Source organism: Procambarus clarkii, chromosome 25 (genome assembly GCF_040958095.1).
Source record: "Procambarus clarkii isolate CNS0578487 chromosome 25, FALCON_Pclarkii_2.0, whole genome shotgun sequence".
Lineage (NCBI taxonomy): Eukaryota > Metazoa > Arthropoda > Malacostraca > Decapoda > Cambaridae > Procambarus > Procambarus clarkii.
The window spans coordinates 5,599,392-5,615,082 of record NC_091174.1 but is presented as its reverse complement, the minus strand read 5'-3'; the positions used below and the strand labels follow the sequence as shown (position 1 = coordinate 5,615,082).

Here is a 15,691-nt window from a genome sequence, read left to right as displayed (position 1 = left end):
TCAAACATTTCCGAGAGTTACCATTTTTTGTAATGCGGGTCATAGTATTTTGGGACTTTTTACTTTAGTGGACATTTGTCAGCAATTGGCTGCAGATCCTGACTGGAATTTGGTGAAAATTTCTTCCAAGGTTCCCTTAGTCATTTTAAGTATTGTTTTTATTGTTCATTACGTGGTGCTTAACATCTGGGTTGTAGATGACTCCTTTTAACGTGATTTAGTAACTTGTTTTTGCAGAAGCCTGAGTAGCGACTCCGTGCAGAGTTCCTGCACCGTTGAGTTTGTGACCAACTCCTCGAGGTTTTATTGTAACCCACATAAGAGAGGATAGTACAGCGAGGCATTTCAAGGATGGCCAGTTTCGGTGTCATCGGTGCTAGCCCTAGCTCTATTCTGCTAGTAAAAAAGTCATTGCCTTTCCAAACAATGACAACCCGCGCTTGAGCACCTCCTGGGAAGATTCTCATGAATATAAACAACATTCCCGGATGGTAGATTTTTGTTATGTTTTGCATATCGGCTTTAGTGATAGTAATATATACAGTAAAGGTACGATATTCAACACAGTTTGTCAGTGGTTTACTGAAAAACAGAGGCGAGGTCAAAGAACAAGTCGTTGATGGATGCTAAAGAGGTGAAGTAGATTTAATTTGCTTCACTTGGAGAAAAGGCCGAATTCATATTTTATTCCAATTTGGGATGGGAATGATGGCTGCTTTCGTCCAGTAAGCACGTACTCCGCCTACTATATAGAACAAAATACAATATCAATTTTTGTTTAATGAATGGTGTAATACAAACATTCCCTGGCACTGTTATCACTTAATCAGTACCAGAGATTTTATTATCTATTTTTAAGATTTTAAGAAGGGGGGTATATAACTGGTTATCATCTTAGTGCTCACCTCTTTTTGTCAATCAGAGCCTGGCAGCGAAGACGTTCCAAACAGTCGGAAGATTTCTTGGGGAAGTTTTAAGCAGTCGGGTGTTCTCGAGGAGGTTTTAAACAGTTAGAAACTCGTTCGAGGAAGTTTTAAAGCAAAAGAGTGTCGCCTTCCAACCTAAGGAACACAGCCAGTGAGAAGGAAGACATTATTCGTGTTAGTGATTCTGAGTCGCAGATTATTTTTCTGCTCGTCTCTCGTCATATCTCTCTGCCCTTTTATCAGCTTCTACTTGTGTTACTGTTTCCCTGTCTTTATATTTATCCCCGTCAAGGGGTCTGTCTCTTTCAGCTGTTCATTTTGATGGATAATCAGCATGAATTTTGCGATGAAAGATCTAGGCAGAAATATTTATTAGAATTCTTTGTACAAAGTTCCCCCCTTTCAAGGTTTAATGAGATATGTCCCGAGCTTCTGGACTCCAACCTTTGACAGATAAACAAACCAACGTATCGTTTTATTGGGAGAGACAATATAATTACAAAGGTGTTTCCCAGACTTTGCAACAGAGGAGCTAGCAGACCGCACCAAGAACTATACCGAAGTGTCCACGCATTTAGGTGGTGTGCTTAAGGGAATCCGAGCGAAGCCTCGCCAGAACAACCCTGTTTCCTATGGTACCAGATTAACGTCTAATTACTTCTCCTCTCACCAGACATGGCGTTGGAGTGGATGGAGGGGACGCTGGGGTGGGGAAGCATTGTCCTCTTTGTCCTCCTCCTGCTTTACTTCGCTCCAGGAAGACGTCCTCATAATTTTCCTCCAGGTAAGCAACGCAGAAAGGTGTAAAGATAGATAGAAGCATTGACACTATGAAAGATAACAGAATAAAGCCAAATAGACAAATAAATGAAAGATCACAGTACATAGAGGCAGACACATACATACATACACACCGGAGGGCACCGGTGGCCGTGTGGATAGCACGCTGAACATGTGATCTTGTGGCCCGGGTTCGATCCCGGGCCACAATGCGAGAAAGCGAGAAACAATGGGCAGAGTTTCTTTCACCCTATGACCCTGTTACCTGGCAGTAAATAGATACCTGGGAGTTAGTCAGCTACGAATAAGTAGGTGAGAGTTTGACAGCTGCTGCTGGCAGTGTGTGCGCGTCTGTCACTCACATGGATATATGTAGTAGACATGATAGATAAAATTAGGTCGGGAGTCGGTAGATTAGACAACCAGTTGTTAAAAAGGCGAGGGTCCAAGAGCTTGATCCTATAGACACGAAAAGTCAATATATTTGCAGGCGATGAGTCACAATAACGTGGCTGAAGTATGTTGACCAATCCACACACTAGAAAATGACGGGACGACGACGTTTCGGTCCGTCCTGGACTTGAACCGACTTGAGAATGGTCCAGGACGGACCGAAACGTCGTCGTCCCTTCATTTTCACAGTGTGTGGATTGGTCATCAATACATTTAAGAACCTCTTTCTTCTCTCTCCAGGTTTGCCGATGTTGCCGCTGGTGGGTTCGCTGATTCACATGCGCGGGGCGCCCACTAGAACCAAACTACGGAGTCTGCACAAGAAATATGGCAACGTGGCGGGCTTCGGCATGTTCGGCACTGGGTAGGGCGATCGAAGGATTCGAACGCGTATATATGTGTGTCTAAAGCAGGCTCTACTTACTTTATTTCCGATTCAGTTTAGTGCGCGTTATTCTGAAAGAGTTATGATTCAGAGTCAGTCAAAGACGACTATTATAGAGATGGGTCAAAATGTCGTCGAGGACACGAGACTGTGTGGGGTTATAAATACAATTGTCAGACAGACCCAATAATTTTTGAAAGGACAGGACTATAACTTTAGATAGTTTAAAGCAGTGAACAGCGTGTCCCATGTTAGTCCTTAATTAATATAGGGAAAAGTAGGCTAAGTTAGCCCTCAATGACAGAAAAGTAGTTACAGTCCCGCTCCTGTGCCAGGTAAGTCCACTACGGGCTCACCATCGCCCGTGCTACTTGGAACTTTTTGTCCGGGTAGCTGAATCTGAAAAAAACAGAAAAGAAGTCCAAGTTCGCATTTATTAGCAGAGAAAAGCAGCCCATGTTAGTCCGAAGTAACAGAGAAAGCAGTCCAAGACAGCCTTTTGTAATGCATAAGAGAATTATAAATTATAGTAACGTTTGGGCTTGTTTAAGATTTCCTGATAAACGAAGCTTATACTATCGAGCAGGGATAGGCAGAGCGAGAGAGCGTGAGTGAGTGAAAGGGGGTCGGAGGCCAGCAATATACTGCGAACTAATGAGCGGGACCTACCTTCTCCAGGGTGGTGCTGGTGAGCAGTGTGCCGCTGATCAAGAAGTTCTTCGCCATTAACGAGGTAGCGGGCAGACCGCCGTCAGTCCTCACCACCACCAGGAACCTCCTGCTCAGCGAGGGTGTCACTACCAATTTAGGTGAGCACACACACACACACACACATGAATCTGTATCCCAGATGATTGGTTGATTGATAGTTGAGAGGCGGGACCAAAGAGCCAGAGCTCAACCCCCGCAAGCACAACTAGGCGAATAAAACTAGGTGAGTACGCCCAAAATACAAGACGTTAATATCGTTCTCACATTAATACATCTGCATTTGAATATAAACATAAAAATCGTTGCTGTATTCAGAGAAAGTATTTACCCAGTAAAGGTACGCTGTCTTGGAAAAGAGGAACAGAATGGCATTATATTTAATATATTCCGGAAGTCGCCTTATGTTCACGAGCTTATATACATGTAAATCTGCGCAGTTTGAAAAAAATCTTGGAGCAGGTCGTTGGGATATAGAACAAACGTCCTGCGTAACCCCAGACGCCCGCCTTGAGGAAATACCGAGCTGGTTGTCAGTCCAATATTATACATGAAACTGCGTACATTCTGCAGTAGGTAATGGAGTTCTCTAATGGTTACAGTTACAGCCCCGCTCCTGTGCCACGTAAGTCCACTACGGGTTCACCATATCCCGTGCTACTTGGAACATTTTGTTCCGAGTTGCTGAATCTAAAACATCAACAAACATCCAATGGCTCCCAGCTCGATACCTCGATGAAGTGTACTCCTTTTGGTTCCAGGAGGATCCCAGGTTGCGTAATTTTTAGTATATCGTGTTGACCAAACCACACACTAGAAAGTGAAGGGACGAAAACGTTTCAGTCCGTCCTGGACCATTCTCAAGTCGATTGTGGTTGGGGTCCAATCCATTGATTGTGACTTCACCATTCTCAGGTCACAATCGAGAGATCACAACGTTCCTAGGATTCATGGAATATCGTAACTGGATTCTTAACAATTATTGTTCTGCAAGTACTGTAGAGCATCTTCGAGCCGTGCATAACGTTCACGGCCTCTCTAGCAAAGGTACTAAGATGGTCCCTTGTTGATCCCAGGGATCCTGGGTGGAGACGGCCCCAGATGGCAGGTGCAGCGGCGGTTCGTCCTCCGTCACCTGAGGGACCTCGGCTTCGGCAAGACCAGCAACGAGGCCTTAATGATGGACGAGGTGACGGAGCTCATAGAGTACATCAAGCAGCGGAAGGGGACGCCTATGCCCATGAAGGTGAGTGTTCTCTGTTTGGTTCTTGCTTGCTTAGTCTTGTAAACATTTTTTAGACGGTTGATGAGATTTTATGATTATTTTGAATTATGTCAGCCCCCTTAAGCCCACTGTAACATCAGCCTGTTCTCATCTAGTTTACTATACTGAATTCACTTAAAGGTGCTACGTACTTGTTCCTATGAGTTGATAATTACTGTGTAGCGTTCAACTTCCACTCTCCCACTGAGCATCCTTTTACCTCAATAAATGATCTTGATTTACCCTGTGTCTTCACTGACGTGTATCATTCTTTTAGGAACATTTTAAAACGAGGAAGGAGGTATTTTTTGGGTACTTAAAATAGATACCTTTAAGAAAGGGAATTTGACATTATTAGTATTTAGCTGATGCTCCAGAGAGAAATTGACAGAAAAATTAAAGAGTAGCGTAGTGCTTGATTACCCCCCTCTAATTTAATTCAAATGTAAAGTAGACATCCTAAATATAGCTTAACAGGGACAGTTGTTGTCATTGACTTGCACGAATGAGTGCTGACCCCTGCGTATCATATCAGTAGTTATCACCGTGTTTACAAGATCAGGCTCAAGATCTGTCGGCTTTGCCCTGACAATAATTATAGTGACTGATAAGCTTTCCATTAAGCTTAATGAAAGACTATTGCATCTTCCACTGAAGCCAGCAGTAAGTTAACTCTGTGTGAGGTGCAAATTCTCGAGAAGAAACCTTTCGAGGTGATAGAAGGAATGACCACGATAGATCAAGGTGTTATATTACTCCCAACACTTAACCCATTCTTAGTCCCATGACCTCTTACTATTTAATATAACTAGTAGTTAACTCCTAAGGTGATTATCAACCAAATATATTAATTCCCTCTTTTCTCAGTCGACCACTAAATAAATAAACTGGATAAGTGTAACTTTTCAACAATCCACAACACACTCTAACTTGTATTGTGTAAATTTGTGTAAATCAACTGGCACTTGTGCAAACTAAACTTAAATTTTTAAAACAATTTAAAAACATTAATAAGACAATTTAAGTTTGATTTACACTTCGGTACACAGCCGTTCAGTTCACAGGTATAATTGTAAAATTGTATGTACACAGACGAGGAGTCACAATAATGTGGCTGAAATATGATGACCAAACCACACATTAGAAAGTGAAGGGACGACGATGTTTCGGTCCGTCCTGGACCGTCCGTCTCAAGTTAATTGTGGTTGGGGTCCAATCCATTGATTGTGACTTCACCATTCTCAGGTCACAATCGACTTGAGAATGATCCAGACCGGAACGTCGTCGTTCCTTCACTTTCTATTGTGTGGTTTGGTCAACATTGTATGTACATTGTGACGTCGTCTAATGTTGACTCCCTCCCACCGGCTGGGTGCTGCAGCGCCTCTTCAACCGGTCGGTGGTGAACGTGCTGTGGGGGATGGTGATGGGGAAGAGGTACTCCTACGACAACGCTAAGCTCACCAAGGTCATCGACACCTTCATCCAACCGGCTGACATTAACCTCATTCACCCCATCTTCTCAATCCCTGGGATAATGAGGGCAATCATCTACATTCCTGTATTAAAGGAAAAACTAAAACCTATCATAAATCTCGTACATTTTATAAAGGTAAGTTGATGTGGAATTAGCAGCATAAACACGTTAATAATAATAAAAATGTTTGCATAAATGGTCATGCACTGGAGCGTTGTACCGCTCTCGTATATTCGACTCTATTAAAGTCGAATCTCATTATTTAATATTATTTTTTGAAGGAGACGATTGAAGTTGTGTACACTTACTGGGCTACGGGCCAGCGCCCATGTTTGAGGTGGGCGGGAACTGATGGGGATTATATACATATACTGTAAATGGAATACACGAGGAAGAAATAAGAAAGCAATTGAAAGCATTTCGAAAATAATCATAAGCGTAAACTCGATATATAAGTCATTTCGTCTGTTTATTAGAACGAGTCATGATTGCCCAGGAGCGAACGACGGGATCAGTCAGTTGAGGTATCAAAGTGTCCTTCTGATGTGATATTTGCTTTGACGACACAAATCTAGCGTAACGTAAGCCCTTCTCAGCACGTAAGACTTGCCAATATTTGTTAAGTTTTGCAATTGTTTATGTGAAACCTTATTCAAATGCTACCATTCATATAGCTAAATTCCGCACCAATACTCGCTTTAAAATTTTAACACCCTTAAAGCCTTTAGCTGTTAATTACAATTTTTTATGAGGACCAACTGAGAAGTCCTTTAGGGTCCTCTTGCATTAAATTGATTCTCACGACTAACGTGAATCGGGACCCGGTGATGGGTTCACTACATGCACAGTGGACCCTTACTGGACCAAGTGCACTCTGGTCATGAACGCTTGCTCTCGTCGTTGTAAGATTTGAATAGGCATTTATTAAAGTTGTCAGCCATTGCAAAGTGATGTTGCATGCAATTGCAGTCAGAGAAATGGAATATGCCACATTATTTTATTTTTCCAGGATGAACTGCGAGATTTTATGGCCAATGAAGACCTCAGGAAAAACTTCTCCTTGGTGTCTACATATCTCAAAGAAGTTGAGAGCAGAGACAACGACCCAAACTTCGACAGTAAGTACATCAGTTATGCAACTAACACACACAGACATAATTTCTTTATCAAACCCATACAACAGTACAATGTACATTATTTATAAAGTACACACTATGTAGTGGGGCAGCCCGTCCTCCTAAGGTTTCCTAACGTCAAAAAAACGGTAAATTTAAAGTGTCCTTTCCTAACCTACCAGGGGACCCAAAACAGAAAACGGGACAGTACGTCACTTTCTCGAGCCGCTTCCATTTTCTTGTACGACAGTTTGTGATTTTTTGTAACGCATACGAGCGAAATGCGACGTCCTTTGCATGAGGAAAGGTTAGTGTGGAGTTTAGAGAAGGGCTACAGACACCAGTGTATCTAGTGGGGGAAGCAACCGCTTCGTCCCCTGAGCCAATTTGTCAAAAATGACGCTCTTTCAACAATTTGTTTAACTCTTTAGTTCACTTGTACTATAAAAGTCAAATCTCATTATTTTTTTATGTTTTTGAATCATATGACATTGGAAGAAGTTTCTGGACTAATTACATATTCATCCAACCTCCCAGTGTTATAAACTGTCTGCTGAATCTCCTGGCATGCATTCTCATTTTGATTTTAAACACAACATAAAAATGCAAAATGAGGTTTCAATGACTGGGTATATGTTATGGTGCTATTTGTTAATCTGCTCGCTCCCTCTTAACTTTACAACCCGAAAACCCGCCACCAGAGGACAGATTGAGGCTCAGATGGCCAGTGAACTCCCAGAGTCCAGTACACTACACATACACTTGCGGCTTAACCATTTCCTTCATTATTTACAAATAAACGTAAACAAATGGAGACTAGAACCTCCACTTGCGGAATGCTGTATCACTGTACCACCACTCCACAAAGTTAAGTGTTGTACCACTGTACCACCACGCTACAAAGCAGAGTGTAATGCTACTGTTAGCTAGCCACAATCTCTCTCTGGGGGCTAACTTATACCTCTCATGATACCAGAATTACCCACTAGCATTCCGTCCCCACGACGAATGCTGGTGGGTAATTCTAGTACTCGAGAAGATCTAAAAGAGGAACAGAGTAGCAGATAGCCACATTCCGAGGGTAGAAATAGTCTAAGCTACTCTATCCTTTTAAGATGTATTTTATTGTCTCAATAAACGTACTTGAACTTGAACTGAGCCACATCCTCTCCTTTCTTGTTGTCACTATGGTGCAGCGTTAAGGTGCTTGCCAGACGGATGAAATGTTATTTCTGTATCTTTGTAGTTCGCAATTTCTTTTCAAATGCGACTGAACAAAAATAATTAACCCTCCAAAAATATAGAGACAATTTTCACTGACGTTGCCTTGGTTATGGTGGCAGTGAACCAGATGGCAGCAGTAACATTAGAGATGTTCGGAGCAGGGATGGACACCACTACCACCACTCTGACAATGGGGATGTACCTGTTGTCCAAGTATCAGGCCGTTCAGCAGAAACTACAGCAGGAACTGGACGATGTCGTGGGACGGGATAGGCTGCCAAGCTTCCACGATATGGACAGGCAAGATAAATTATGTATATTAGTTTGGATTTGTGTCAGAGTGTGGTGGGCAAATATTGAGTTATCATATGGTCTCTCAAGATAAAAAGTAGCTGGAATATGTGTCGAGACAAAGGTAGCTAAAAAGGTGTCAGCTGAAATAGGTATAGGAGCACAAATTTGCTGAAGTAGGAGATATCGGGTATATTATCTTAGGCAAAAAGTGGTGAGCACCGGACACTACAAGACAGTGGAGGGGTGTGATATTGGTAGCCCTGAGAATGCAGTTTAAGAAGAATGAAAAACATTACTTTCAAATAGTGCAACCTCACAACATGTAAACAATGCTCATTTCCTCATTTCCACAACCATTCTCACATTCTTTTTTCCTGACCTCGTGCTCCAGGCTGCCTTACACCCAAGCCACCATACACGAGATACAGAGGAAAGCGAACCTAGTAGCAATTATCATCCATGCCTCGCTGGGTGACTTCACGTTCGAAGGCTACCACATCCCCAAAGGTAACGTTGTCCAGATCGATGATAGTTGTTTGAATAGCGTGTCGTTGTATTCATAAGTTTATTGTTTATTGTTTCTGAAAACATACCTAAGATTTGTTATTGGCTCGTGCTCCTGCAGGGTCATTGATCTTGGCGAACATGGAAGACGCAATGTTGAACCCTAAGCTGTGGAAGAACCCGTACGAGTTTGACCCTGAGAATTTCCTCGACGACAAAGGCAACTTCGTCAAGAACGAAGCTTTCATGCCCTTTGGAACAGGTAAGCTTAGATCCTCAGTGTTGGAGAAAGAGAGGGCCTTTGGAACAGGGTAAGCTTAGACCCTCAGTGTTGGAGGAAGAGAGGGCATTTGGAACAGGTAAGCTTAGACCCTCAGTGTTGGAGGAAGGGAGGGCCTTTAAAACCGGTAAGCTTTGGCTCCCCAGTATTGAGGACGAAGGACATGCGGGTTCGATCTCTTTGTATTGCCTCGATACTTCCTCATGAAAGATAAACTTTAGGCAACTGTTAAGAGAATCCGCCAAGCCAACTTGACAGTATAGTACTTGGAATGGATATGACACAGACTGTTTTTGTTTTCAATATAGCCTTAACAAATAAACTAGATTAAATTTCATACTTGAACTTGACTTTTCTGTTTGATGTTAACTGAAGCTTAGACTGGACAACACGACAGGAAATGGGAACTGTCGTGTTCCATGAACAGATTAACATCTGTCCATCTGGGGAATAGGGTGTTGATCTAGAATGTCCGAAACCCACGAATTCTTATGGAGGAACTATCTTGCTTCTTGCAGGAATAGCATTCCATCCCCCATGGCTATATAGTCATGCTGGCTTAGTGCTTTTCCCTTATAATTACCTGATCTTTCAACCACTTTAGCTTAGGACTTGTCAAACAGTATTGTACTACCCGGAGCTTCACAAGAGGCTACTAGTTTTAACTATAAAAAGGGGCCATGTCCCATTTTGGGACAACAGAACAATCGCAAACATTGGGGAACGTCACGTTGAAGCATAGAGGTACGATTAACTGTTTGGACATTGGCCAAAATTAGGGCCTCCAAGATATGAATAAGTAGGATCTTTGTCTCAAATTGAATTGTATTCCCAAGGACTTCAGCCTTTTCAAGTGTTTGCTCGGTCATCGTGTTCATTAGCCTCTCCAGTGTGAATTTTAAAGAGCTTTTGTCTAATCAAAAGCATTTGGAAGTGGGCGACCCATCTAACTTATTGAGATATCTTTAATATTACTTAAACGGCCAAATTTTGCCGTTTTGATTGACAGCGTTAAAATTCCTGTGCACTAAGGAGCTATCCTGTGTCGACTAGTGATGTGAGGCGTGCGTGGAATATACATGCTTCCCTAAACTGTTGTGGCAGGCACTGTCAACTACTGATTACGAGCGAGTTAATCTTTCTCTGACAATACTGATTGATTGAGACTCAATTTTGCCTTAATTAAAAAAAATTATTCAGTATTTTGTCATCATTCATATTTTAGTTTAGTTTTGATTAATACAGTTAAAACATTTATCTCTGTTCAAATAAATAGATTTTATTTAACTTTGTAACTGCCTTTACCTCCCCCACTCCCTCGTCACGGCCAGTATGCTATATACTGATGTATATTCCCACAGGGAAGAGAGTATGTATAGCAACCCCAACTTCTCTCGCTACACCAGCGTACTGTATAGTAATGTATATTCTCGCAGGGAAGCGAATATGTATAGCGGAGACTCTGGTTCGTAAGGAGCTGTTCTTCCTCATTGCCTGCCTTCTGCATCGCTTCACCTTCACCGTGGACAACGAAGATGCACTTCCCGACAACGAGTACACCTTCAGCGCCGCCGTCAACTTCAGCGCAATCGGCCACCCGAGGTCGCCCTTGTAGCTCCTGACCTCTAGAGTAGCACCTCATTTACACACAACACAATACATATTGTTGAGACTATGGCTATATAGCACACGAAAGCATACGAGAGCAGGATAGAAGTTTGGGGATAGGAGGATTGGAGTGAAGGAGAAATGCCCAACACCTTTGGTGCCTTCTGTTGATAATTACGTACTTACTTGGACCATCGGGGATCGAACGCCAACCGGCAAGAAACAAGGCTCTTGCCGTACCGACCAGTCCAAGTGGCAACAAGGTCACTTACAGCTTTTCACTATAGCAAGAAATAATTATAAGATAATGTTTGTGTTTGCATTGCTAATGCTTCTAGATATATCACCAAGGAATTCTATTTCTTGTGTATCTTTTGCCAATAACAGCACAGCGCCTCCTACCTGGCGCTTGAAACATTCTCTTCAACATTTCATTGTTGAAATTTCAAGTACATCAGACATACCAGACGTAAACAATCTAAAATTTAATCCGACTGAACAGTAGAAGATTTGAGTATAGACCCAAGTTGCTTTAGTTGCTAGTAATGATTTAAGTGACATGGTCAGCATAGCATATGAGGCTTATATATCCTTGCTCTACTCCGCAAGGTTATATAATCCTTGCGGAGTAGAGGGTCAAGAACGTCATATATGTAGAGAATGTAAGAACTCTTTTATATATAAATAAAAGCAAATAAAAATAAAAGAATGTATGATGTTTGACAAGAACAGAGCCTTCAGATATTCCAGTCTTGAAGCAAAAACAGTCAGTGTCTTTGAAGGAATATAATTTGCATTGTTCTGTTGCCTAAGTTATGACTTATAGAGATATATATGGATGAAAGAAGACTTATAAAGAAGACTTATAAAGAAGACTTTAGTAATAAATGGAAGTTCAAAGCTACTACAGAGTTTGAATTTCAATCCTTCGTGCCAAACTATGTCAAATGTTTTTCCCTACGTCTTTATTAACTTTATTCATAGTCAAGGGAGTTTGCAGTTCTGTTTGGAACTTCCCCTCGACCCTGAGATGTCATGTTCAAAGATGTTGTCAGGTGAAGTTTGTAATTGATTTTGGCGCATCCATGTGCGCCAAAATAAACATACAAATTTCCAACATAAAAGTGGATGTTGAAATGGTGCCAAGGGTGGAGGATGCTTAGTAAGTTTGCTATAGTCTAGGGTTAACTGCGAGTGTCTTGTAAGTTTTCTGTGTTGGTGCTAGCTGTTGGTTTAGGGGGGACTGCGGAGAATGAATTGTTAGCCAGACAATGTGTCTGTAGTAATTTGAACGGGGACTCCTGGTTCAACCTTAACGCCGAGCGGACGTCTGGACACCTCCTCCGCCTGGAAGCCATCTGGACACCTCCTCCGCCTGGAAGCCGCCTGTTCACGTCTTGTTTTCGCGTTTTGGCTTTGCTACTGCCGTTTGGCATCCCTTTTTAACGGTCCGATTGTACAACACCTGGCGCACATATCGCCTTGGGTCTCGGGATTGTTGATAGAGTTTTTCTTTTTGACGTGTACTGGCTGGTTCCCCCGGCGGGGTGACAGTGTTCGGGGGCCGGCTTGGCCGAGAGGTGCCGGGGGTTGGCGGGTCTTGGTGGGCTCCTGGTGTGCCCTCAGTCGTGGTGGGCGGCTGGCTTCTGCTCTGCCGGAGGACACTGGATGACTTTTGCGTTTTGGTTGGGGGCCGAGTTTTGGTTTTGCTTCCTGGTGTTCTCTGTGTGGGGCGGGGCCGGTGCTTGTCACCCTGAAGGACTCCTGGGCTCCCCAATCATCTGCCCGTCTGTGCGTTTATTTGCCGTATGGCATATTAGTTTCTAGTGATTGGCGTCACTCGTTTCGCGATTTGCCTTGGCGTTTCACCTTTCCTGGCTTCGCGATTCACCCTTAACGGGTACGCCGGGACGCATGCAATCCCACGATCGTCGTCGCCCCTAAATCAATAACAACAGCAACATAATTTGAACGGTAGGATAAGCTATGATTGGTTCTAAAAATGATGGTGGAGGGTTGACGGTTGGAATTCCATATTTAGAAAGAATTTTGGGAATTATTTCAGTTAAGAAATAATTACCTTGTGCTAGATATATGACTATTTGGATAAAGGCTGCGACACATCTACAAAACGTATTCTGCCTCCTTCACACCTGGCCGAGTTCTAGCTGGAAGTGGGGCTGATCACCTAATGCAGTCTGACCTGAACTGAGATACACTGAGATGCAACAACGTAGAGGCGGGATCAAAGAGTACACAGCGGGACCGGAGTGTTCTGTGTACTAGGTACTAGGTGAGTACACAGAACACGGTTTGATGATGATACGCTGACTGCCCTGGACGATAGTAGTTTGGTTGCCTGGGTACTGCTAATTACGGAAATCGCTGAACTGGGGCTGCAGAAACCATCTTGGTGCTAGTCTGTGCTGGTGAAAAAGCATTTGACGTGCTGTAAGCTTAATCTTGATTCTGCCCCCCACCCATCTAAAAAAAATAGAAATGTGTGCTCAGGCAGCTTGAGCTGCGTTGCGTTCAAGCAGATTATTGTCAAAGTACAGCTGCGATCGCGACGAGTGTTTGGGCGTGTCAGGTGGCCTCATATCCCATATCTTATATCCACCTGACTCTGGTAGGACCAACACTGCTCGTTGATTGATTGATGGGAACTGCCTAATCCTGGGAAGTGTGCGAATGTCCTTTGTTGTAACTTTAATACCTGCGATTGCTGAAGTAGCTGCTACAGACAGCATTCTGATGTAGTTACTTCACATCCATTCTCTTGTGCTCGAAGATATCCCAAAAATCTTTCCAAAGTTTGCTAGTTTTGTAGTGTCAGGCTACACAATGATGTGTATGATAAACCATACACAAACTATAAGCTCTGTAACCCTTCACATAGATTAAGGATTCCACACTGATGGTGTACAAGAGTCTAAGGGGAAAATTAAGAAATACTTCCTCTGATGTCCGCACTCCTGAGAATATAACAATGTATAATTAACTACCACTGTTTTCTTTAAATTATTGCAATATTTAAACTATTTCCACATAGTTGCATAAACTCCTTCCTCTCTCTTGGGATCGCATAGCAAAATTCGCATTGCAGTGTAGTCTGGAAGCTCCAGCTTCCAAACTACACTGCACTGCGAGGTGTATTTACCCTCCTTGACTCGTCCCACCCAAACACTGAACTACAAGGGCTCACCAAAAGCACCAAAGACAGTTATAACAACACATAAGAACCTCTTCGCAGCACTTCTTATAGTATACTCTGGACTGCAGCTTCAATCAGAGCGTGGGAATAATTAGCCAACTTGACCTGTTATCAAGAAAACACTTATATCGTCTGGCTGCAATCACTACAAATGATAATGGCGTTCTCCATCGTCTTTCGACGCTGCTTCCCACTGATCAGTTAAATGACAGAATCTCCGAAGCTAGGCTATGTTATTGGCTGTCAGATCTTTAAACAAATCTTCCCTCAAGACAGAAAAAAACAGCAATAATAGTCTCGTTACAATATGTATAATATTTACTATATACATATATATAATAATTCTGAAATACGAAATCATGTATTTACAGACAAAATGTTCCTAAAACATGACAATATGGACTGAAGTTGTCTTTTCCAAGCCTAGTGTATGATGCCCCTCTGTACACTTCCCATTATACAAGTCATGCAACCTGCACTAGGACATTGCCGCCTCTTGACAATACAAAATAAAGTACATACAGTTAGGTATTGTATGTACTAGCTCTATCTATAAATCAATCAGAATGTTTGTAACTCTGCATCTATGTATGTACTTTTCCTAAATAAAATATTATTATTATTATTATTATTATTATTCTAAAAGACGCTCATGACACTGTCATTTGGTCAATGGATATATAATGCTTAAAATATAGAATCAGTAAATAAATATGTACACACATTCATCCAAATTAAATTACATTCACGGTTTTCCTTGCACCTCTTCGATGAGAACCAGAACTCTTGAATACAGCTCTTGGGCTCCCACACGCCACTAGACATCACCTCTGCTCTTCTCTCGAGTTGACTCCTCTGACGCACCATCAAATACGTGACATCTTATGCCAGAGGCTTAGGGCCCGAGCAGGACTATCCATGCAAAGAAAAAATCAACTGGTAGACTCCGGACAGAGCCCTGATGAACACCGGGTAGAGACCCGGGGGGGACACAGGGTAGAGCCCTGAGGGACACTGAGTAGAGCCCTGAGGGACTCCTGGTAGAGCCCTAAAGGACTCCTGGTAGAGCTCTGGGGGGACTCCTGGTAGAGCCCTGAGGGACTCCTGGTTGAGCCCTGAGGGACTCCTGGTAAGCCCAGAGGATCTCAATACTGGGCTGACCACCAGAGAAACGCCGGATATCTTGGATATGGGTCATCGCTTTCACACGGGCGAGAGGCGGGGCACTGATAGAGAGAGAGAAAGCGATAGGGAAAGAGTGTGTGTATGAAGAGAAAAAAGAAGAGAAAACGAAATAGTAGGAGTGTGTAAGGAAAGATAGATGTATCAGATTAAAAAGAGCCACAAATTAAATAATAACTAAATGACACATATTGCAAACAACGAGAGATACACATAGACAAATATATAAATAATGAGAAGGGAGGAAGAGGCACACATAGATAAACACAAGAGAGAG

At 42.6% G+C, this 15,691-nt stretch overlaps 1 protein-coding gene across 3 annotated transcripts; it reads left to right on the top strand.

Moving 5' to 3' along the window:
* Positions 1–911: 911 nt before the first annotated feature.
* On the top strand, positions 912–11,922 carry LOC123756377 (cytochrome P450 2L1). Of its 3 annotated transcripts, none has more exons than XM_045739484.2 (11): positions 912–1,073; positions 1,600–1,710; positions 2,400–2,523; positions 3,223–3,353; positions 4,329–4,498; positions 5,898–6,128; positions 7,003–7,111; positions 8,452–8,632; positions 9,018–9,133; positions 9,252–9,392; positions 10,847–11,922. In XM_045739484.2, the coding sequence occupies exons 2-11, from the start codon at positions 1,602–1,604 to the stop codon at positions 11,023–11,025; spliced, it is 1,491 nt and encodes a 496-aa protein (XP_045595440.2). In that variant the 5' UTR covers positions 912–1,073; positions 1,600–1,601; the 3' UTR covers positions 11,026–11,922. The 3 variants fall into 3 exon arrangements, with proteins under 3 accessions (XP_045595440.2, XP_045595439.2, XP_045595438.2); XM_045739483.2 differs by having other exon boundaries at positions 912–1,077; XM_045739482.2 differs by having other exon boundaries at positions 912–1,100.
* The last annotated feature ends 3,769 nt before the right edge of the window (positions 11,923–15,691 follow it).